Source organism: Heterodontus francisci, chromosome 7, assembly GCF_036365525.1.
Source record: "Heterodontus francisci isolate sHetFra1 chromosome 7, sHetFra1.hap1, whole genome shotgun sequence".
NCBI lineage: Eukaryota > Metazoa > Chordata > Chondrichthyes > Heterodontiformes > Heterodontidae > Heterodontus > Heterodontus francisci.
The window spans coordinates 95,322,255-95,347,540 of NC_090377.1; the positions used below are offsets into that span (position 1 = coordinate 95,322,255).

General features: G+C 42.2%; 1 protein-coding gene across 1 annotated transcript in view; it reads right to left on the bottom strand.

Annotated features, from left to right (window-relative positions):
* dnah7 (dynein, axonemal, heavy chain 7) overlaps positions 1-25,286 on the bottom strand; it is a 461,512-nt gene that overhangs the window by 29,760 nt on the left and 406,466 nt on the right. The window contains exon 62 of the mRNA XM_068035667.1: positions 5,383-5,560. Within this exon, the coding sequence (XP_067891768.1) occupies positions 5,383-5,560 (178 nt within the window). The remainder of the gene's footprint in view (positions 1-5,382; positions 5,561-25,286) is intronic.

A 25,286-nucleotide genomic window follows, 5' to 3' on the forward strand; every position in this document is an offset into this window, starting at 1 on the left:
CCAGTGGGAACCAGCCATGCCATTTCTCACTTCTCCATAACACTTACCTTAATTAAGCCATTCTGAACAAGTACTAATTTTATTCACTAGTAGAGACAACGTTACAGTTTAACCTAGACTTTCACTCTGTAATGTAATTTTTTCACAACTATGTTCAGCCATACAGTTCCAAAAGGTAGTACAGGAATGCCAAGGCAGTTTATTTTGCACAGAATCATTGTCTTAGAAAAATTATTTGGAAATAAAATTAAAACTTGGTCAAGAGAATTTCAGCAGAAATGTTGGCAAGTGATCAAAGGCCAATTTACTGTGATCACACACAGGCACTGGTTTTCAACCAAAGGAATCCTACCCAGAGGACAGTAACATGATGCCTGAAATTAAACAAATTCCTGGAGAACGAAGAAACATACAAGGACCTAGAATGGGTGGTCATGCTCAGTCTACTACTGCCCCTTTTCATGAGTCCTTAATATAATGTCCATGGCAAAGTGCCAGCATTTAACTTCCTCCCTAATTGCCAGCTTGGTGATTTGGAGGCTCAGTTTTGATGACTGAAAACACCATGAGGCATTTTGCAACTGAAAATATTGTAAGTATGAATAGATTTTAATTTTTGTTATCATGTAACTAATAGTGATTGCATGCCAGATGTATTGCAATTTGTTGAAGGGCTACCAGGTACGGCACCTTCAATAAAATGTTTGAAAATAGAACTTACAGGCAATGAGACATGATATGAGGAGACTGTGGTGTAATGGTAATGTCACTGAACTAGTAATCCAAATGTCCTGGGGTTCAAATTCCACCATGGCAGTGGCTGGAATTTAAATTCAATTAATTAATAAAAATCTGGAATTAAAAGCAAGTCTCAGTAAAGGGCAATGACATGAAACAATCATGGATCATCATAAAAACGCATCTGCTTCACTAATGTCCATTACGATCAAGGGGGGAACAGTGATGAAATGTGAAATGAACTGGAGGAATTATGGAATAAAAGTCAACTGTTGAACCTAACCACAAAAAAAGGACACATTTGTGCTACAGGTAAGATGGAGTAGAGGTCAGGTGACCCCTTCCTGTACTGTCAATAAACATGTTTGTCGGTTGAAGACGAAACCCATTATCCACATCTGAATCAGCTTTGGGGAAAACACATTGAAATAGAAAACAGGCTATTCCATGCTAACAACTCCTATCTGCAGGAATGGAGCTAACAGACAGAGAGACTGACTCCGCAGCCAAGATTAAAATAATAGGTGTAAACTAGCACCACTTTAGTAGAATGGACCACATACAGACACCATTTTGTAACAATGGTTCCCATGTCCTGCAACATTCTATGAATCCCACCAGGGGAGAGAGCCCTTAGTCACCTGACTGACACCCCAATCTGACAAGTTTCTACCTGAAAAGGTATTACTCTGGAGAGACAGAGAGGGAACAGCCACAGAACAGCAAGAGAAGGTCTTTTCCAGCCAGAACAGCTGTGAGACAGTTCTAGTTAAGCAGGAGCCCTACTGATAACATCTTTTAACTACTGCAGCAGAGAAATTGCAAGGTTACTTTGAAACTCTCCATCTGCAAAAGTGAACCAGGATTTCCATCATCGACTTTGAATTGAGCCTTAACCACAAGGAATCTGCAACACTTCATCCTTTTCAAAACAATGAACATTCAGGCCTGTACCACTGAAAGACTTCCTCACGAAAAGCTTTTATAGGCTCTTTTTAAAACAACAAACTCTTTTACAACAGTTGGACTCTAATGACAAGCTACCCCCTACTCTCTGTCTTTACTTATGTGTGTGTATGTGTTGTTACGACCGAGGCGGAGGCATGCACTGTCTTTCTCTAGTTTCACTTCTCCACAGGTAACAACATATATTTAAATGTTTACCCAGTCACCGATATGGTCAATCATATACTCTGTTCTTTATCCCAGAATAAAATACACCAACCAGGTTTCTTTAATAAATGATAAAAATTATCAGTTTATTATAAAACAAGACTTATCCAATAACGAAGCATAACGCACAGATTGAAATATGAAAGTTCCCTTTTTAAATACCCAACACACACAGACATACTGGTTAAAGAAAAAAAGATTCTCTTCCTGCAGAGGTCTTTGACAAAAAAAGACAACAGAGAATACTTTGGCTAAATGCTTGCTAATTCTTGAAGAAAAAAGGATGAGATATGTTGTGCCCCAAAAATGGCATACAGTCTGGTGTCCGAGTCCACGCAGATGGGTCACTGGGTTTTTTTTTTGGAGCAGTTCTTTTCAGGTGGCATCAAAAGTAATCTGGCAGGTTTTCCAGGTGCTTCTCAGAATGCAGCATCAGGGCTTTGAGCTCTCACACACTGGATTTGAAGGATTTTTTCAAAGAGGTAGAGAAAGAGGAGCTGGGTGTTTTTCAGCAGGCTACAACCCAACTGCTTTCAACACAGTCCACACCTCAATAGCAAGTCAAAACCTACTGAGCATCATAAATTTTGACATGTCACTTTTCTGTAAACAACTCCCCGGCTACCAAGGTTCCTGTTATTTATTTAGCTTAAGGTATGTGACATCCAGTAAAGGTTGTTTTAAACGCAAAGCTCAAGTGGCTTCCCAGTGACCCTTGTAAAAAAACACATCCATGGAATCTTTTCAGTTTTCCAAATGAACCAATGTCCATAATTGTTAACAGACATCCTCAAAACATTTTAAGAATGGAGCACCTTCATAACAGTGTGTGTGAGAGACAGAATGCATGAGTGGGTGAAGCCGAGAACATTTTTCGGCTATTGTGTAAACATAGAAAAATTGGAGCAGGAATAGGCCATTCAGCTTCTCCAGCCTGCACCGCCATTCAATACAATCATGGCTGATCATCCAAACTCAGTACCCTGTTCGCGCTTTCTCCCCGTATCCCTTGATCTCTTTAGCGCTAAGAACTATATCTAACTCTTTCTTGAATATATTTAATGATTTGGCCTCAACTGCTTTCTGTGGTAGAGAATTCCACAGGTCCACCACTCTCTGGGTGAAGAAATCTCTCCTCATCTCAGTCCCAAATGGCTTACCCCTTTATCCTTAGACTATGACCCCGGTCACAAAATAAATAAAAATAAATATGTATCTTTCTTTTTTAACCTACACACTCAGGGACTAAAAAAAATCACTTTTAAAACACTACTTGCAGTCAATTGAGAGGTGAAAAGTGGAAGTCACCCACACTACTTCCCACCGGTCTGTAACATGTACTTCAAGGAAGGATATCTGCTGTGTTTGCCTGGTCTGGACTACATGTGACTCCAGACCCACAGCAATGTGGTTGACTCTTAACTGTCCTCTGAAATGGCCTAGCAAGCCACTCAGTTGTCAAGGGCAATTAGGGATGGGCAACAAATGCTGGCCTTGCCAGTGATGCCCTCATCCCATGAAAGAATAAAAAAAGAGATCAAATTAAGTAGCAGTGCATTGACCCACTACAGCAGAGAGAGACAATTATTATAGCTATTTGATCATAGCACAGAGTAAAAGTATAAAAAGGCCTTTTAGCACTTTTAAAATTATAATACTTTCATGTCATGCTGTAACAGTATTATACAAAGTGAAGCCTTTCTTGCCCTAACTCACATCATGGTATTCTCTAGGGAGTTTGAAAGGTTAACTATGAGGCAATCAAAATGGGTATCATTGAGTTTGTCTAAGGTACTAACAAGGTTAGTCTCAGATCAAATTGTACCCTACTTTATTCAGTAATTTCCAGAAAGTGTGCCTTCCAAAACATACACATGTTTCATAATGGTAAGACTATTTTTCTACAATTGCGATGAATTTTAAATCCAGGTGAAGTTGTGCCACAGCTTTTACATTTATAAATAGGAGACAAATAAAGATGCCACACCAATTGAGCCAATTCTGAATCATTGTACACAGAACATTCATCATTATCAATATTCATCTAGCCATTCAGTAGTAGAATGTTGCAGATATGTTGCTCTGTATTGAGAATTTTCTGTGGGCAGTTTTAATATTTACACTAATATGAAACATAGGAGGTCTGTCGCTTCTCTTGACTCAGGTCTCTCCTATTACTAGCCCATGTGGACTATATACTTTTTGAACTGAGATGGTGAGACAGGTATCCTGCTCTCAGACTATTGTCATGAAGAATACACCTGTCACGAATGAGGCATATAAATTTCACCATATGAAACATTAATTTTAAACTACTGTTGGACTGAAGAGATGACTTGTTTAAAGAGATCAGCAGTGGCTGGAAAAATTAGCATTCTAAGAGATAGTTGCCTAGGAAAAGACAATGGAACTGCTCCCTGATCCAATTAACCTAAATGGATTTTGATCACCAGACATTGAATGCGTAACAAGCCAGCATTCCATCCACCACCGCCACCGCCCCCTCCCCACCCACCCACTGAGGGTGGCTACTAAGACGGAGAATCCACAAAAAAATGCAGGAGAGTTTGTTGAAAAAAAACTTAGTCACATGACTAACCTGCTGGTCAACTTGGAGGTTAGAATTGTACTCATGGGACAGTTTGAAGACAGAGACTGCTTTTAAGACAAAAGAGAAGGAAGGACTCTCTCCTTGGCTCTCTCTCTCTCATGAATTTCCTAACCAACTGAAGTCACTTAAACCTCAAGAGAGAACACTCCTACATCAAAACAAGTTTGAAAGCATGCACTGGGCCCCAATAAAATGGCAAGATTTAACTGTAATCAAAGACTCTACATTGAACTCCAGTAATGACCTCCAGCTATTGCTTCAAACCTTTCCCCTTCATTCTTGTTCCTTTTCTGTCTCTATCTGCGTGTGTCTTTATCGCGATGCGTATTCATAGTCATTTTAACCGAATTAGAGTTTTAAGGTTGGAGCTATGCACAAATGTTGCAAACATTCAAAGGAGTAAAATAACAGTAACTTAAAGGGGCATGAACAATCTAATAATCACACAATTGGTCTGATTTAGCAAAATCTTTAATGGATGGAAAATCTTAGGGATTGCACCTGCAACTACTGAGTATACATTTCCAGCAGGCAAGGTTCACATTCATTAAATTGTCCCCAAGTATTTTGTTTGCCATGCAATAGTTACTATAGCAATTGCAACAGATTGCTGTTGTCATAGCAATGACAAAACTAAATAGTGTATCAGCAATAAAATTAATGAACTATGCATATTCTTACAGATTTCAGAAAAATTTACAATCATATAATTTGGGAAAAAATGAATTAAAACATAAGCATCGCATTTTGAATGAAGCTCATGTGTAACACAGCTTGGTAATGCGGCATGTTACTCAACACCAACCACTGCAAAATCGCAGTGACATTACTGTTACATGATAAAGTTGTGTTTCTCTTACCATCTTCCGGGGAATGCATATAATTCCTGTCTTCCAGTACTTCATAGTCAAATGTGAGCAGGTCAATGGGAATGGTGTATTTTCTGGCATAATTTTGTTGGCCCCCTGTCAGAAAAGCTTGAGTAAAGAAAAAACCAGACAACCAGAAGACATGAGGAGCTCCATCTTCAAACCAGTCCTGACATAATGAAGAAAAGACATTATAATAAAATTGAGTATGTTCATCTCAAACAAGTCCTTGTTCATGTGCAAAAGAATCAATTTATGCTCTAATTACATATCACCTATCTTTAGAATTTTAAGACACAGGCCTGGATTTTGTGGTTGGTGACGAAGTGATGGCAGTTACCACTGACCTCAAAGAAAGCTGCCCACAAAGATCTAGCGAGCTCTGAGACATGAATTTCAACCTTCCCAATGTTAACTTCATTCTGGTGCCCGCTATAGGGGATGTCTGGTGTCCAGCAACAGTAATTCTCACAGACAGCAAACCAGGAAATAATAAGTAGGTTTTATAATTCACCTTTTGTAACTTTACAGAAAGAAAAATAAAGGTTGGGATGTACACATGGGAAACAGGTAGAAGCGGAAGTATCATAAACTATAAAAATATAATTTTTAAAATTTTAAAAACCTATGGAAATTTTTGTCATGGAATGGAAATATTTGGCATTCCAGAGGTATAAAATTAGTTTTGTGGGCCAGAGAGGTTGTTTAGCAGTAGTTATGACTTAATATGCCATTAAAATCCCAGTTGCACCTCATTCAACAAGAGTTAACTTTTCCAAGCATTTTTAACAGCAAGAATATAGTGTAAAAAGTGGAAGTTCACATCAATTCAGTGACTTCTAAACATTTCCAGCTCTGTGGACTTTAACAGCGCACACTGTGGAAGAATGGGGAATCACTGACAGCAACTTCTGTATTTCTGCATTTATCTGCACATGTGCAGAAGCCAGAAGCTGCTGTCAGTTAAACAGAGTAATGATGCGGACAGTTTCGCCATCATTGCAACTGAGGGTGGGGAGGGAACAGGGGTGCCTATCAGAAAGTGGGAAACCCAAAAATGTTGAGAAGGCAGAGGTCCTGCTGAATTTAATGACAGGACCTCTAGAATTGTTTTACTCCCAAGCAGATTGAAGCTAGGTATAGAAGGTAGTAGTCAGGGACCACTAGGGACAGTCCCCAGCAATCGTGAAGATTGGGGGTCGTGGTGGGGGGGGGGGGTGGGGGGGTGGGGAGTTGCAACACAGAGGAGGGAAGGGGAGCTCGCTGAGGGGGGTAAGATCAGATCATAGAAGGGAGAAATCACTGGTGGGAAGAGAGGAAGAGGGGTCTAGAAATTTTGGGGAGGGGTCTGGAGATTGTAAGGAGGGAGGCAGATCACAGTAGGTTTGCTTGATGACCTAGGGGCCCTCCTGTTCTTCTTGGCCCACAAAGTAGTGCTGAAAAAGCAATTACCAGTTGGGTCTGGCAGTTCTCACCTTTGCCTAGCTGTTGGGTTCTCCAAACACTGGAAACTCATGCTGGAAGCATTAATTCCAAATCATTGACAAAATCTGAGGCATAGAGCCTCATTTAAATATTATAATTACTGACCCACCTCTCCAGAATGGGTTACTCAAACAATCCCAAAGTTGCTGCAGTTAAACCAAAAATAGGCAATTTGTGGCAGGTGGGGCTCGAGTTTCCCATTTTTATGAATTTAACCCCCTACCCCGTCCTGTGGAGGAGGTGGTGGGGAGTGTTAAAATTTTCCCAACTGTATGTGTTTGGGATTTAAATTCATAAATCAAAAGGCATTTTCAGAAATCATCGATGCATTAACTCATCCTGCCTCGCAGGCACACAAAAGTTAAAAGTAGTTTATTGTGACAAAGAGAATCAGAAGAACAAAAAGACTGCAATCCTTTCACCTATACTAGCAGATCATTAGTGCAATTAGTCTCAAATAGTCTTGACTCTGGAACATAACTGTGACATTTAGCTGTTACCGTGGCCAGTCTCTAAGGCCACAGCTCTACATAGAAAAATGTAGCTATTTGTTGCGACTTTAAACCATGATAGTCAATCAGAGTGTAGGTCAAGAACAGTTTTTTTTCTTTAAAAGTTTATTTTACACCCATATTGAAGTGTGAAATTTTGGGTGTAATGGATGCAATCTGGACACTAGACAAGTGATATGGGGATAGTGTGGGATGGTGTAGCTGAAGTAAAATATCAGCCATGATCATATTGAATGGTGGAACAGGTTCAAAGGGCTGAATGGCCTACTCCTGTTCCTATTCCTTATAGTCTAAGGCATGTTATAAAATATATGAATGAAGGCTAGTAATTAGCACTTTCCTGTTATACTGCAGACAACAAACATTGATGCAAAACAATCTCAAAAACTTGAAGATACAGAATTAAGGTTTTCGTTATATTTGAAGTTCACCTGGAATCATGCATGTAATAAAGCGTGTTTAACTTTCATATGGACACAGATGGAAAGCTGCCAGTAGTGGATTGGTTGCCTGTAGTACAGCCTACCCAATTTCCCTTTCCATTGAAGTCAAAAGAAATTGGGCAGGATGTATGATGGGTGGCCAATTTGCAACCATCAGTTTTTTGCCCGTATCCAAATTGAAAGTTGTTCCCTTTGTATTGTCACTTAAATCTAGATTTATCTCCTGTACAAACGTATAGGCCTGTTATCACTCTCACTAGCATTACAAGATGGCTACATAGAGGAACGCGTGGCAACCCGAATATCTGGGGCCCCCTCTTGATGGCGTCAAGCAGCAAGGTAAAGAAAGCCATGAAAGCAAGAGCTCTCTTTTTTCCCACCCACCTATCTGTTCGCCAGGCCTGGAGGGCTACTGACTGTTCTCACCCTGTTTCCCAGCACAAGGCACTCCCAGGCTGTGGGCCTATGCCATGGGTACAACGAGTCAGACTAATGACCTGGCCTATCAAAGTCAGGCAACTGAACATGCAGAGCACCTCAGATTAGATCCACCTAGTGCCAAGGCTAGTGGCGCAGGATTATCAAAACTCTAACGTTTGATGCTCCTGAATAAAAGCTATGTCATCATGACAAACAGTAATAAAAAGGGAATTGACAGGGGGAATTTTAATCTGGATCATTTGGGTTTGGGTGCAGGTGGGGGTCAAATCTGGCAAAGATTTGAGCAAGTTGGGAAGCTGGCTGCAAACTGTCAACATCTGCCTTTAATTTGGGCACATTACGCTGCATGTGTGCAACTCCTTCAGGAGAGGCAGGTTGCCTTTTAGTATATGCTAATCATTCAACTGGAGTGATATTTCAACACAATTTTTAAGTTTAATGCTGTAGCACAGGTTTCCCAGGCTTCCTGAAAATCGCCATTGAAGGGAAAGTGAGAGCACAACAGCGACCGAAGGAGCTGATTAGAACTCATGGAAATTTTACAATTAATAGTGCGCAAAGTTAGTTTCCTATCTATTAGTGTGAAAGCAGTTTATTCAGAGTATGCTTGCTGGAAGTTTACTTTCTACACTTTGGAGGTTTTCTGAATCACATCTGGATGGGTGGCACCTTGTTGCATTGGATTGGACCTTGGATGAAGAGCAATACGATGAGCACCAGCAGTAGCAGCCTGTTGTTGCAAGCCTGCAACTGAGGGGACCAAAAACAGCAATACTAGGGTACAGCATCTGTGTCGAGCTGAACAGAGCTTGGAGAGGACTGTGCTCTCTAACTGCCACCACTGTCTGTTCTTGCTCACTTGTGAAGTATGAGTCACCAGATGAAAACCCAAATATCTGTCTAACTGGTTCCACTGAAGTGTGAGTATCTGAGCTGGTGTATATTAAACATGAGTCCTGTGACAGTGCACCATCAGAATGAATCACATTCTCTGAGGATTCATCATCCAGGAGGTCCATAGATTCATACTGCATGTGTAAAGGCCCTGGCAGAGATAAAAGATATGAATTAGTATTGGCAAGGGAAGAATGTTGCAAGTTATTGGGAAGATGATCACATTTCACTCATTGCTGAAATCAAGTCAACATGAATGAGTGTTGCATGGCATGTATGGGCAACCCTAGGCCAAGGCTGCTGGGACCTCACTGATATCCAGTGCTGCCTCCTCTGCAGTTGTTAGCTGTTTGATCTCTGGAGGACCACCTCCGGTTCTCTCCATCTCCCTTGTGCTTTTCACTCTTTTTTCTTGGAACAGGGGAAAGAACAGACCTATGAGTGAATGTAATGGCATATGTTCACCTGATGGGTGCAGTGCATTTGATGAGGGTGACTGTCAGGGACAGGTATCAAATTGCATAAGGATGAGGCTAAGTGGCAGTCGTGAATGAATAGATGGGGATGTGAGGAAGTGCATAGGAAGAGAAGGATGGGTGCACCTGCAAGGTAAGCGGGCGTGAGGAATGATGTGATGTCTTCACAAAGGAAGACACAAATATCATACCAGAAATGTTGGAGAACACAGAGCTTAGTGAGAGAGAGAGGAACTGAAAGTAATCAGTATTCGTAGAGAAATAGTGTTGGGGAAATTGATGGGATTGAAGGCCGATACATTCCCAGGGCCTGATGGTATGCATCCCAGAGTACTTAAGGAAGTGGCCCTAGAAATAGTGATGCATTGGTGGCCATCTTCCAAGATTCTATAAAGTCTGGAACAGTTCCTACAGATTGGAGGGTAGCTAATGTAACCCCACTATTTAAAAAGCGAGATAGAGAGAAAGCAGGGAATTATAGACTAGTCAGCCTGACGTCGGTAGTGGGGAAAATTCTAGAATGCATTATCAAAGATCTTATAGCAGAGCACTTAGAGAACAGTGGTAGAATCGGGCAGAGTCAGCATGGATTTACGAAAGGGAAATTATGCTTGACAAATCTACTAAAATTCTTCGAAGATGTAACTAGTAGAGTTGATGAGGGGGAGCCAGTGGATGTGGTTTATTTGGACTTTCAGAAAGCTTTCAACAAAGTCCCACATAAGAGATTAGCGTGTAAAATTAAAACGCATGGGATTAGGGGTAGTGTATTGCGATGGATAGAAAATTGGTTGGCGGACAGCAAATGAAGAGTCGGGATAAATGGGTCTTTTTCCAAATGGCAGGCAGTGACTAGTGGGGTACCGCAGGGATCTGTGCTGGGACCCCAGCTACTCACAATATACATTAATGATTTAGATGAGGGAACTAAATGTAATATCTCTAAATTTGCAGATGACACAAACCTGGGTGGGAGGGTGAGATGTGAGGAGGATGCAGAGAGGCCTCAGGGTGATTTGGACAAGTTGAGTGAGTGGACTAATGCATGGCAGATGCAGTATAATGTGGATAAATGTGAGGTTATCCACTTTGGTAGCAAAAACAGGAAGGCAGATCATCTGAACAGCTATAAACTGAGAGGGGAATATGCAGCGAGACCTGGGTGTTCTCGTACACCAGTTGCTGAAGGTAAGCATGCAGTTGCAACAGGCGGTAAAAAAGGCAAATGGTATGTTGGCCTTCATAGCGAGAGGATTTGAGTACAGGAGCAGTGATGTCTTGCTGCAATTATACAGGGCCTTGGTGAGGCCACACCTGGAATATTGTGTGCAGTTTTGGTCTCCTTATCTGAGGAAGGATGTTCTTGCTATAGAGGGAGTGCAACGAAGGTTTACCAGACTGATTCCTGGGATGGTGGGACTGACATATGAGGAGAGATTAAGTCAGTTAGGATTATATTCGCTGGAGTTCAGAAGAGTGAGGGGGGATCTCATAGAACCCTATAAAATTCTAACAGGACTTGACAGGGTAGATGCAGGAAGGATGTTCCCGATGGTGGGGGAGTCCAGAATCAGGGGTCATAGTCTAAGGATATGGGGTAAACTTTTCAGGACTGAGATGAGGAGAAATTTCTTCACCCAGAGAGTGGTGAGCCTGTGGAATTCGCTACCACATAAAGCAGTTGAGGCCAAAACATTGTATATTTTCAAGAAGGAGTTAGCTATAGCTCTTGGGTCTAAAGGGGTCAAAGGGTATGGGGCGAAAACGGGAACAGTCTACTGAGTTGGATGATCAGCCATGATCATAATGAATGGTGGAGCAGGCTCGAAGGGCCAAATGGGCTACTCCTGCTCCTATTTTCTATGTTTCTATGATAAAATAGGCTTGAGAAGGCAGAGTAAGGTGTTGGGGTGATACGCACAGCAAGATATTGGTGAATGTGCAACTGTACTCACCTTTCCTGACCTGTCCAGAATGCCTCCTGTCCTGAATCCATTATCTTGGCACAGTGCTCCTACTGCTGACCTCCTGGGCCACCTCCAACCATGCTTTCTTTGTGGCAGCAGGTTTCTTCCTCCCATTGCTGGACAGCAGTGATGGGAGCCCCCCAGCAGTCCATCAGAGAGAGGTATCTTTGCATTCGATGGAACCTTTGACTGTCTTAAGTCCATTTCACAGTTCAGCTTCTCTTGCTTCCTACTAATAACGCCTTCAAGTTCCATTTTTGTGTTGGCCCTTTAAATACTGGAATTGAGATTGTGTCATGTGGGCATTCATCCCACCCTGTGCAATTGACATCAAACCCGGTTGTAAAATGATAATGAGGTGACTGTGTTAAAATGCCATTGACAGACGTGCTAAATCTACCTCCGGGTTTTCCGTGCGATATCAGACATCCCCACTCCCAATGCGCTTCTGATGTATTATTGGGAACACAACCTGCAAACCTTTAATTTCTTAACTGCAGGAGCGCAAATATTTTTCTAAAAATCTTTTCTTCAGTTAATTTTTTACATAATGAACTCAAGGATTGTCTAAAATTTTAAACAAGAAACAACTCCTTTTAGTTTTGGAACAGCAACTTATCTTCTGATTAAGCACTCTACGGCCCTCTGGACTCAACAATGAGTTCAACAACTTCAGACACGTCCGTTATTTTGATTGTTTTTACCATGTACCAGTCTCAAACTTGTTTTTCATGTTTTTGCTTTCGGACAGAGCTGTTCGTTATTCTGCCATTAACACTCTCTCTAAACAAATGCTTTGTCTTTTACAATGGCTATTACTACTCTCTTTGCCTGTTCCATGACATCTTTGTCAGTTAATCTTTCCTGCCCTCTGCCCTAGCAGAGACTTTCCCTTTTGTTCTTCGCCCTCCACACCTTTTCATTTGCTCAAAACCTATTACATTTTTAACCTTTGCCAGTTCTGATGAAAAGTCACAGACCTGAAACATTAACTCTGTTTCTCCGACCACAGATACTGGCAGACCTGCCGTGTATTTCCAGCACTTTCTGTTTTTATTCCGTTTGTTTTGTGTTTGGTGCCTGGCACCTTTAACTAAGTGGACTGTACACAGCAGATGCTCCACTTAGCAGGCAGTTAAAATTGCATCAGGGTTCCAATGACATCATAGAAACCCTACTGGGTTGTATTCATGAGACTCCTGTGTCAGGCACCTCAACCAGCCAAGAACACAGCAGAGTGCACCAATTGGATTGAAATTCCCAATCCATCCAGCTTTTGCTAGGTGGAGAGAATTAAAATTCACCCTATTGATAAATTTAGGAAATGTACTTTGTGGTATTGAAGCCCCCAGGTGGAGATTTCACATATGACATGTGAGGTGGTAGTGTAGTGGTAATGTCACTTGACTAACAACCCAGAGCCCCCAGGCTAATGCTCTGGGGACATGGGTTTGAATCCCACCATGGCAAATGGTGGGATTTTAATTCAATTATTAAATCTGGAATTAAAAAAAAGACAGTCTAGTGGTGAACTTGAAACTCATTGCCAATTATTGTAAAAACCCAACTGGCTCACTGGGAGTTCTCAACATCGACTCCAGACCCCATGAAGTTTCATGGCAGCAGGTCAAACATGGGCAAGGAAACCTCCTGCTAATTATCACCTACTGCCCTCCCTCAGCTGATGAATCAGTACTCCTCCATGTTGATCACCACTTGGAGGAAGCACTGAGGGTGGCAAGGGCACAGAATGTACTCTGGTGGGGGACTTCAATGTCCATCCACCAAGAGTGGCTCAGGAGTACCACTACTGACTGAGCTGGCCAAGTTCTGAAGGACACAGCTGCTAGACGGGGTCTGCGGCAGGTGGTAAGGGAACCAGCAAGAGGGAAAAACATATTTGACCTCGTCCTCGCCAATCTGCCTGTCACAGATGCATCTGTCCATGACAGTGTTGGTAGGAGTGACCACCGTACAGTCCTTGTGGAGACGAAGACCCGCCTTCACATTGAGGATACCCTCCATCGTGTTGTTTGCCATGGTGGGATTCAAACCCAGCACATCAGTGCGAAAGATGAAGCATTTGTAACAATTTTCAGCCAGAAGTGCCGAGTTGTAAAACTGTTGTTTTATCCTCTCGGCCTCCTCCTGAAGTCCCCAGCATCACAGATGTCAAACGTCAGCCAATTCGATTCACTCTGCATGGTATCAAGAAACAACTGAAGGCACTGGATACTGCAAAGGCTATGGGCCCTGACAATATTCCGGCAATAGTACTGAAGACATGTGCTCCAGAACTTTCCGTGCCCCTAGCCAAGCTGTTCCAGTACAGCTACAACACTGGCATCTACCTGGCAATGTGGAAAATTGCCCAGGTGTGTCCTGTACACAAAAAGCAGGACAAGTCCAACCCGGCCAATTACTGCCCCATCAGTCTATTCTCAATCATCAGTAAAGTGATAGCAGGTGCCACCGACAGTGCTATCAAGCGGCAACTGCTTAGAAATAACCTGCTCAGTGATGCTCAGTTTGAGTTCCGTCAGGGCAACTCAGCTCCTGACCTCATTAAAGCCTTGGTTCAGACATGGACAAAAGAGCTGAATTCAAGAGGTGAGGTGAGAGTGACGACCCTTGACATCAAGGCAGCATTTGACCAAATATGGCATCAAGGAGCCCTAGCAAAACTGAAGTCAATGGGAATCAAGGGGAAAACTCTCCGCTAGTTGGAGTCATACCTAACACAAAGGAAGATGGTTGTGGTTGTTGGAAGTCAACCATCTTAGCTCCAGGACATCACTGCAGGAGTTCCTCAGGATAGTGTCTTGGCCCAACCATCTTCAGCTGCTTCATCAATGACCTTCCCTCAATCATAAGGTTAGAAGTGGGGATGTTTGCTGATGACTGCACAATGTTCAGCACCATTCACGACTCCTCAAATACTGAAGCAGTCCGTGTAGAAATGCAGCAAGACCTGGACAATATCCAGGCTTGGGCTGATAAGTGGCAAGTAACATTCACGCCACACAAGTGCCAGGCAATGACCATCTCCAAAAAGGGAGAATCTAACCATCTCCCTTTGACATTCAATGGCATTACCATCACTGAATCCCCCACTATCAACATCCTAGGGGTTACCATTGACCAGAAACTGAACTGGAGTAGCCATATAAATACCGTGGCTACATGAGCAGGTCAGAGGCTCGGAATCCTGCAGCGAGTAACTCATCTTCTGACTCCCCAAAGCCTGTCCAGCATCTACAAGTTAGTAGTGTGATGGAATACTCTCCAGTTGCCTGGACGGGTGCAGCTCTAACAACATGCAAGAGGCTTGACACCATCCAGGACAAAGCAGCCCACTTGATTGGCACCCCATCCATAAACATTCACTCCCTCCACCACCAACACACAGTGGCAGCAGTGTGTACCATCTACAAGATGCATCAATGTACCAAAGCTCCTTAGACAGCACCTTCCAAAACCGCGACCTCTACCAACTAGAAGGACAAGGGCAGGAAATGCATGGGAACATCACCACCTGCAAGGTCCCCTCCAAGTCACACACCACCCTGACGTGGAACTATATCGCTGTTCCTTCACTGTCGCTGGGGTCAAAATCCTGGAACTCCCTTCCTAACAGCACTATGGGTATACCTACCTCACATGGACTGCAGTGGTTCAAGAAGGCAGCTCACTACCACCTGCTTAAGGGCAATTAGAGATGGGTAATAAATGCTGGTCTAGCCAATGATGCCCACATCCCATGAATGAATTAAAAAAAATTTATATCCTTTAGGGAAGGAAATCTGGCATCCTTACCTGGTCTGGTCTGGCCTACATCTGACTCCAGACTCATAAACTCTGAAATGCCTATCAAGCCACTCAGTTGCATCAATCCGCTACAAAGTCTAAGAAAAGGAACAGCACTGTTGGTATACCTAAACCCCAAGGTTTAGAAGGTTTAAGAAGGGAGCTCACCCCCACCACCTTCCCAAGGGCAATTAGTTTAGTTTTAGTTTAGTTTAGCGATACAGCACTGAAACAGGCCCTTCGGCCCACCGAGTCTGTGCCGACCATCAACCACCCATTTATACTAATCCTACACTAATTCCATATTCCACATCCCCACCTGTCCCTATATTTCCCTACCACCTACCTACACTAGGGGCAATTTTATAATGGCCAATTAACCTATCAACTAGCAAGTCTTTGGCATGTGGGAGGAAACCGGAGCACCCGGAGGAAACCAACGCAGACACAGTGAGAACTTGCAAACTCCACACAGGCAGTACTCCGAATTGAACCCGGGTCGTTGGAGCTGTGAGGCTGAGGTGCTAACCACTGCGCCGCCCATTAGGGACAGGCAATAAATGCTGGCATAGCCAGCAATGTCCACATCCCTTGAATGAATAAAAAAAAAATCCTGCTATTCTAACACATTCAGAAATCAAGTGGGAAAAATTCAACACACAGCTTCCCATTTTGTGCCTGATAAAAAGAGGCAGCCAACAAATGAAAATTGTATGGCATCTCGACCTCCCCACTGATGCCCAAGGCCTACCTGATGCTTCATTTAGGCAAGCCTATAAGAGGCAATCAGCCTACCTACATTGAACAGGCACAAGGCTGCTTTAATATACAAATTGGGCTCCTTTGCTGATAATAGAAAATTCACATACAAGGGGGCAGAGCAAGTAGCAAGCATGCTTCACCTAATTGTGCCAGGCAGTGAAGAGGCTCCAAAAAGGTAAATAAAACAAATATTTTTATGCGGTTAGGATGACTATGACTGCTTCTTCAGACTCCAAAGGAATAATAGGGCCGCTGCCACTCCAGGTTTCCCCTAACCCAACCTACTTTCCTGCCGGCTGGGTCAGCCTGTGGCTTGCCTGTTATTGTGCCATCCAGAGCTGCCAAGTTGCAGAGATTGCCGATTGTGTGCTTGCATCCTGCTGGCTTCGTGGTAATGAGAACCAAGCCCAAATTTGATTCAGGCCTCATGTCAGCATGAATGGATGGCAAAATGGCCATGCAGCCGACTTCACACCCATTTCAGATGGAAGTCAAATTCTCCCCCCAAATTCATGTCCGCCAAGCTTTATAGAGGCATAGCGTCATTAATGTCACAGAAGGAAGCCATTGAGTCCATGCCAGCTCTCCATGGAGCTATGCTGTCAGTCCCACTCCCCAGCTCGATTCCCATAATCCTGCAAGTCTATCTCTCTCAAGTGGCGATCCAATTTCCTCTTGAAATCATTGATTGTCTCCGTTTCCACCACCCTTGTGGGTAGTGAGTTCCAGGTCATTACCAGCTGCTGTGTAAAAAGGTTCTTCCTCATCTTCCCCCTGCATCTTTTTCCCAAAACTTTCAATCTGTGTCCCCTAGTCATTGTACCATTTGTTAATGGGAACAGTTTTTCCTTGTCTAACTTATCTAAGCCCCTTATAATCTTGTACACTTCTATTAAATCTCTCTTCAATCTCCTTTGTTCTAATGAGAACAAACCCAGCTTTTCCAACTTAACCTTGTAACTAAAATCCTCCATCCCTGGAACCATTCTGGTAAATCGCTTCTGTACCCTCTCAAGGAACCTCACATCCTTCCTGAAGTGAGGTGACCAGAACTGGACGCAATACTCCAGTTGGAGCCAAACCAGAGCTTTATAAAGGTTCAGCATAACTTCCTGCTTTTGTACTCAATGCCTCTATTTATCATGCCCAAGAGCCCAGAACTCTGCTGAAAGGTCATTGACCTGAAATGTTAACTCTGTTTCTCTTTCCACAGATGCTGCCTAACCTGCTGAGTATTTCCAGTATTTTCTGTTTTTATTTCAGATTTCCAGCAGCCGCAGTATTTTGCTTTTGCAACTTATACTCCTGTATTCACATTAATGCTGCATTTCACAGCAGTATAGAAGCTGTAATGTAACGAAATTGCTAACTATTTTTGAATCCATTATCTAGTTTTTACATCAAATACTCTGTATGCTTATTCTTATATATCTTATTCTTATATATCTGATGCTTTCCAAATTATCTCAGCAAAGGCACAAGAGCAACCACAAACAAAAAGGTGATAGGTAAATTGGCTCTTATAAATTGCCCCTAGTGGAGGTAGGGAATATGGGATTACTGTAGGGTTAGCATAAATGGGTGGTTGTTGGTCGGCACAGACTCGGTGGGCCGAAGGGCCTGTTTCAGTGCTGTATCTCTAAAATAAAAAAAAAATAAAAAAAGAAATGCTTCATTTGAGCAGGAAGCTGTCCACGAACAGGCAATAAATAATATAACTATTGTTACAGTCAGGTGGGAGAAGTTACCAATACAGCCAATTATATAATCTATTTTAGTTTCAGAATAAAAGCCACCAACCAGGTTTCTTTATGAAACAACAAAAATATTAATTTATTATAAAACAAGACAGTCAATAAAGATGCAAAGGTTTAACACACAGTTTGAAATATGACAGTAAATATACACATATTCCCTTCTTAAATGCCCAACACACACACACACACACCAGTTAAAGAAAAAATAAAGATTCTTTGGCCAAAGTACTTGTTAATTCTTGAAGAAAAAGGATGATCTGTTATGTTCCAGATGACATACAGTCTGGCGTCTGAGTACACGTAGAAGAGTCACTGGGATTTTTTTCAGAAGCAGTTCGTTCAGGAGATGTTGAGAGGAAGTCTTCCAAAAGCTTCTCAGGAGAAATGCAGCATCACACACTGGATTTTTTTCCAGGGTTTGTCAGAGGGGTGGAGAAAAGATGAGCTGGCTGTTTCATTCAGCAGGCTACAAACTCAACTGACTCAAAACAGTATTCAAAAATGAAACCCACTCTTGAGCACCATAAATCTTGACATGTCACTTCTCTTGTAAACAACTCCCATAGTCAGAAGGCACCTGTTGTTTACAGAGCTGAAGACATGTGACATCCAGTAAATGTTGTTTTTAAACAGAGTCCTTTCAGTGACCCTTTAAAAGAAAAAGTCCAGCATCTATGGAATCACTTCAGTCCTCCAAGGAATCCATCTCCACAATTCCAAACCATGAGTCCTCAAAAAGTATTTTAAAAATGGAAGTACTTTAATAATACAATCTTTGTTAAGGGAAATAAAACAGCTACCATCCCTTTATCTTAATCTTTAAAAAGGTATAAAATGAAGAAAACACTCAGAAGGTCAGTTAGCACCTTTGGAGAAAGAAAAAAGGGTAGGTTTACCTTTCAGATTTATAACCCTTCATCAGAACCCACATGGATTCCAGCTTAAATTCCACGCTATCTATTTTGGATCCATCTACGATTGAGATAAATGTCTGTGATATTCTGCGTTACTCTAACCACTGCTCTTTGAACTTCATGAGATCCACTCTCTCCACTTCAAGCGGCCATTTACATGTTCTTGATTCGTCTTCAGCAGCACTGACCCATTTTAGTTCACAGTTGTCCTGGTCTTCAGTTTTATTTTGATTTTTGTCTCATCAACCAGATTTACCCAAAAACTTTTTCCTTCCTTCCAAGTAGCAGTGAATGCATTTGAACGGGCTCTGCTGAATGGTCATAAACCTGAACGTAAATCTAATCTTTTTCTTTTCCTTGACCTGCTAAGTGATTCCAGAATTTTCTGTTTTATCTCAAATATCTGGCATCTGTAGTACTTGCCATTTTGTTCCTGATCAAGCATTCGTTCCTTAAAACAGTCAACATTATCTGTTAAACTTTGACTTTAAACATCTAAGGAATTTCTCTCCTCCATAAATTAATTATTTAGTTCATCCAATTCATAAAACACTCTCCTGAGAAGATAATTAATTAAAAGATCATAGCTAAAAAGAGGCACTGTGATTTAAGGATCTAATAAAACAGCCTCTCACAACAAACTATCATAATTATTTAATCATCTATTTAAAAGTTCATTGTCAATTTTAGAAGCCTTCATCATCTCCTTTAATTTATTCTCTTCACCAACTAAGCCCTGCAGAATATTTAATTCATCACAGTAACCTACTTAATTTGATTCCTATCTTATTAAACTTTCCCGGGACTGTCAGGTATTTTTGGTTACTCTAGCACAGTGTTTCTCAAAATGGGGGTGCATAAAGACTTTGCAGGGAGTTCGTGAAATAGAAGAGCAGTATGTGAATGAGCAGAGGCTGGAGGCGGGCTTGGTGCGAGCCTCAAGATGGGAGCGGAGTGCATCCGTCATATGTGCAGCAGAGACTGGCTCGCTGACTCACCGCGGAGGGGAGCACACCAGGAGGAGCACTGAAAGTGATAGGAAGATCATTAGGTAAACCTGCCATTACCAAGGACGATGATGGATGGCAGGTGTGTACAGCCTTGTTCAGAAGGACAGTTCTAAAAAAAAAAATTAAGCACTACTTAAACTCAAAGTGTGCCAAATATTATGAATATTATATAGTATTATAATTTAGATTGGGTGTGCATGTTTACTAATCCATTCTAAAAAATGTCCTTCAACCAAAAAAAATTGAGAACCACTGCTCTAACAGTTTCACTAAAACTGAATATCAAACCCTCCTCCGATACACCACCTATGCCACTTGAAGAGTTCTCTGATTTGATTTAAAGTTCAGGAGTTATTAATTATAAAAACCTGCCTCAGAGAACTGACAGAGTAAACTTGAGTCATCTTACCATGATGTATTTCTTTTTACAGTCTAGTTTTAGCATTACCTTGTACATGCATTCCACAAAGATAATTGGGTTCTGGCTCTCTACTTCTTTCAGGAAATGAAAAATCCTTCATGTGTTGCAGCAATTTCAATTGTTGTGTGTTTTGACTTTTATACTCGCACATTCTGTTTTTTGTCCTAAAACCAGGCTGCATTTGTTTTCAAGGTCGGTCAGGTCCTTGGCTCCAATGTAAATATATATAGCAGTGCTCTAGATGCTTTTTACTATTGCCACTGCTCCAAGCTTTGATCCCTCTGATCTTTTTCCTTAATTGGTTCAAATACTTATGTTCTAAACTCTTCAAATTAAAAACTTAAGAGTCCATACAATTGGCCTTCAATTTTGGGGGATTACTTCACTGTATTGTGTTTTTTGTCTCTCCTCGCAGTATTTAGCTTTATTTCAAATATTTGACAGTCTTTCCTAACCTGGAATTGTGAAATAAATAATTTATCAATGTAAAATACCAGCTCACAGCTATGTATGTTTCAGCCTGACACACATGTTTTTATGATGCTGTTTGAAGTCCCTGCAAAGTATTTCTAAATTGTAAGTGCAAACTTTTAATTGCTCAGTGTCACAAGCTTCTGTGCTCATCCAATGTGGAATTTGCTCATATGTCTTTGTACATCATTCTCTAAAGTGTTGCAGCCTGGCAGGAATGCATAAGCTGCACTTGCTGACAGAGTAACTTGCTCTTTGGGTGATGTTTTTAAAAAGTGAATTGTTTAGAATAACATCAATTGAAATTTATTTTGTGGATGTTGTCAATATTTGAATTGTTACACTATATTAGAGATTCTACTCCTTAAAAACTCCACCTTGGCAGGACAGTTTATTTAATTGTTTATCATTGCAGCTCTGTGGAATGTAATGTGAAATTGGAATTTTCATAAAAGAGCCATGTTTAATGGGTTGTGAAGAAAACCAGTCTCTCATTGTAGCCCACACATAATCTTTCAGTGTTATCATTGCTATTGTAGCATATGAAGGACAGCAACAGCTCTGAAGAACAGTTTGATTTCTTTAAAGATTTATCAGGATTTATTACCAGCACATTTTTAAAACTAGAATGTGAGCAAACCTAATGGAATTCTTTAGAATGAGCAAGAACTATTGCACAAAAGAGCTGACATTTGATGAATTGCTCAATGACTATTTTCTCTACTTATTGTACTGCCAGTCAGATTACTAATTATTGTGTTACACCAATGTGTTCTGTTGAATGATAATTTTCTTTGGTTCACTGACTGGAGATCTGAATTTTTTTTTTGAAGAAATGTAAAAAGAGCATTTTAAAAAGGGATAACCTAGTCTGCTACATTGTAATCTACATTGCAAAGGACTGTGAGGAGGGAGTCGAAATGTCTGTGCATTTCTCAGCAAGAACCAAGACCCAGGAAGTTTAAATGAACTACCTGTTCTTTTCAGCAAGCAGAGAAATATTGTTAACTCCTACATTTGAATCACTGAGTGACTGTCATGTGACAAGCCCCTCCACATCTGTTGTTTTAAGCTGGTGTTTTTCTCAGCAGCAGAGGAGAAGCAACTGAACTCTGACATGAGCAGACCCTAAGCTTGAAAGCTTTCAAATCCTGCTTGTTGACTGACCACCTTTGCATACTGTGGCTACAATCAGAAACCCCTTTGGAGGAAATCATCCGCATCATTGTCTCCAAGAAACCCACCAAACCAGCCATCTACCTCTTCAAAATAAAATCCTCAGGACCACTGAATTCAGCTAGAAGCCAGCCGAATCACCAAACTACATAGACTGTATGCCGCTTCTTTCTATGGACTTTAACTCAACCAATCTACCTTTTCCCACTCTGTAAGCTATTTGTGTATGTTCAAACCTTTTGTGTGTGTGTGTGTGTGTGTGTGAGTGAGTGAGAGAGAGAGAGAGAGAGAGAGAGTGAAAGTTGGCACATTTTTTATTATTTTATTTGTTCGGTTTAGGTACAATAAAGTTAACCACTTTCTTTGTTAACTCAAGAAAACCTGTCTGATTACTTACTTGCTATGATCATAACAAGAACCAATCAAACACCTACTGAATTGGCCAGTACATTCACTTTCAGAAAGAATTAAACCTGTTGTGGTCAAACAAGGAGAGGAAAAAGAGGGAAGCCCTTCGACCCCTCCTCATTTGACTGTAACAATTGGAAAATGATAAAACAAAACAAAGTTTTCATACGATTAGAAAATGCTACCTTCATAAATTAATAATCATAATAATTGATCAATATCTATGAACTCAAAAAGTTGTCCAACCTGAGTTTTATCATATGATTAAAAAGCTATTTACTTAACATAGTAGCCTGCTCACAGTTTATCTATTTAATACATATATTTTGTTACTTAATACAATTTTTTTGCTTTATTGAGTGGTTAATTTAGATTTTATGTGCTGCTTTTATCCATGAAGCAACCATATTTTAATTAGCACATCATTCCAATTTGAAACTGAATCCTAAACATCTAAACAGATTAGATCTTATGACTCCTTTAAGTGATCCCAAATATTAATATACCCATCAGCTGGACAGGTTGACTGGCAGCGAATGTTAGAGCACTAACATACCAGACTGTGAATAAGTTAAATTTCCCACTTCATTTGATTCTCGTTCTAAACTACACTGTGCAGTGAACTTCGGGATTGAAGTCAGAGAAAGGAAGATAAGACACAGCTATCCCACCTGATCAACATATTGCACTGCTATGGCTGCAAAGTGAAGTTTAGGTCAGGGAATAGATGGTCTGTCCATCATCCCAGTATCAGTGACATGAACCCAGTGGGTTTTGGGTTGAAAATGCACAAGGTAAATTACAATTCACAAACTACTGCACACTATGGACTTCTTGAAATTGGTTTACTGTTGTCTTTACCTGGAGGTACACATCGCCTCAAATGAAAATTCTATCAGGCTTTATGTACAGGAGCGGTATTACAGAATAAAATCTCCCTTTCTAAGAGTAGGGAGAAAATCTAAAAGCAGTGAAATGCTGTACAAAATGAACATTACTGGCATTAACAAAATTCCAGGAGTAATTTCTTAAGCATTGTCAGGCTATGAGAATCTTCTCACTGTGCCCTCCCCCAATTCATAAACTAAACATATAGGGCTAAAAGTTCACCTGTGCCATTCTTTGGGCATGGGTGTCACGATACATGACCTGCCCACTGTGGTTCCATTGGAGGTGGGCAGCATGCAAACTTGGGGCTCCCATTTCATTACCAAGTTTGCAGCATGCGGCTAAGGGGGTCATCGCTGCTGGCTTCTTCTGCGCTGCTGCTGGCTGCCTCTGCTCTCAGAAGGGGGCCAAAGTGTTGTTCTGAAAGCACCTGGTGCAGCCCGCCTGCTCTTCTTAAAGACAGGCTGTCCCTCTTAAAGGGAAACTGCACTGACTAATGTTGATGGAATTTAAAACATGGAAAACGGAACACCAGGGCAGAGAGAGGGTTCCAGGGTTCCAGGTGCAGTGCAGGATATATGAGTAGTTGAGGTGGCTAGGAGGAGAGATACCTTGATTCTGCAGGGGCGAGGGGGCCCTCAAGGACCACCCTCATAAGGGAGTGGGAGCAGGTGGCCAGGAAGGTCAACTTATAGAATCTGGCCCTGAGGACCTGACAACAAGACCATGATAAGTCTGATGGCCTTATGTGGGTGGTCAAGGTCAGTGACTGCATCTTCACATGACAGACGTATCCTACCCACCACACCACCAATTCTTCACATTGTTCAAAGTACCATCACGCACCCAGCAGCATCCACTGGCACTCAGGACTCATGTCTTACATCCAGATACTCCACCTCACCCTCACACGCCTACCAATGCTGCCAACCTCACTCCTCCCCCACCCCCCTCACTGCCTCCACTATGTACATCACCCAAATACACTGTTACACACCACTAGCATTTTCTGTCCACTCTCTTACAAGGCAAGGTGGCACACAGAAGAAGCAAGAAGTGCAGAACCAGTGGGGGACAAGGACGCTTGCACCATTGAGCTCTACGGAGAAGATGGCTCACAGCATCAGGAGGGGCCGGCTGTGACAGGGCCTGAAGCTTTAGAGGTTGATGAGGACATGGAGGATGATGGTATATTCCTGCCTTATGCCCCTTCTCAACTACCACCCACGCTCATCTTGCTATCTGGCATGATGAACAAGCCGCTGATGGTGTGACCATGGACCTCTTGCTTCCTACACCACCACAGATGCCTCACACTAGAGGCTGAATTTTCCCAGCCCTATGGTAATGGACTGTGAGGCGGGAGGGCTGGCAATATGGCAAGGGAAGGCATCCGGAGGGAAGCCTGACGTCTTCTTGCTACCATGGCATATTTCTAGCTGCGCAGCCACATGCTGGGCAGTCAGTTTAGCCACTCAAGGGGTCAATAAAGGGCCTGCCCCCATGGGCATTATGCCCATGTCGGGAGGGCTTAACGCCATGTAGGGAGACCACCAGGTAAATCCTGATGGCCACCCAGCGGGTTCTCGGGGGAGGGGGGGCCCTCCTTGATGGGCTCTCCATGGCCCACGGAGGGGCCCTGGCGGAAATGGCCATCCCCGCATCCAAAGCACTGTCAACAGAACAAGCCCCCGCTCACCCCAATCCCGCGATCGCCAGGGGCCTGCCTGCCTAGCCCTGGCTTCCCCAAAGAAACTCACCTGTCTTTGAGGATGTTGCTGCCAAGGCTGCTGATCTACCAGCTCTCTGATTGGGCTGGCAGCTCTGGGAGGCACGTCCAGCCCGACCTGACCCAAGCCCGAATGCTGGACCTGGAAGGGAGACCCGACCCAAACCTGACGCTTGTTGTCGGGTCTGGTCAGGTTCGGGTTGGGTAGCCAAGCTTTACTTTGGTAAACCTGTATTTCCAGTATGTAATGTGTCTTCTACTGTGAAGACAGACAGAAAACATTTCTGCAACATCCCTGTCATTTCCTCATTCCCCATGATAAATTCTCCTGTCT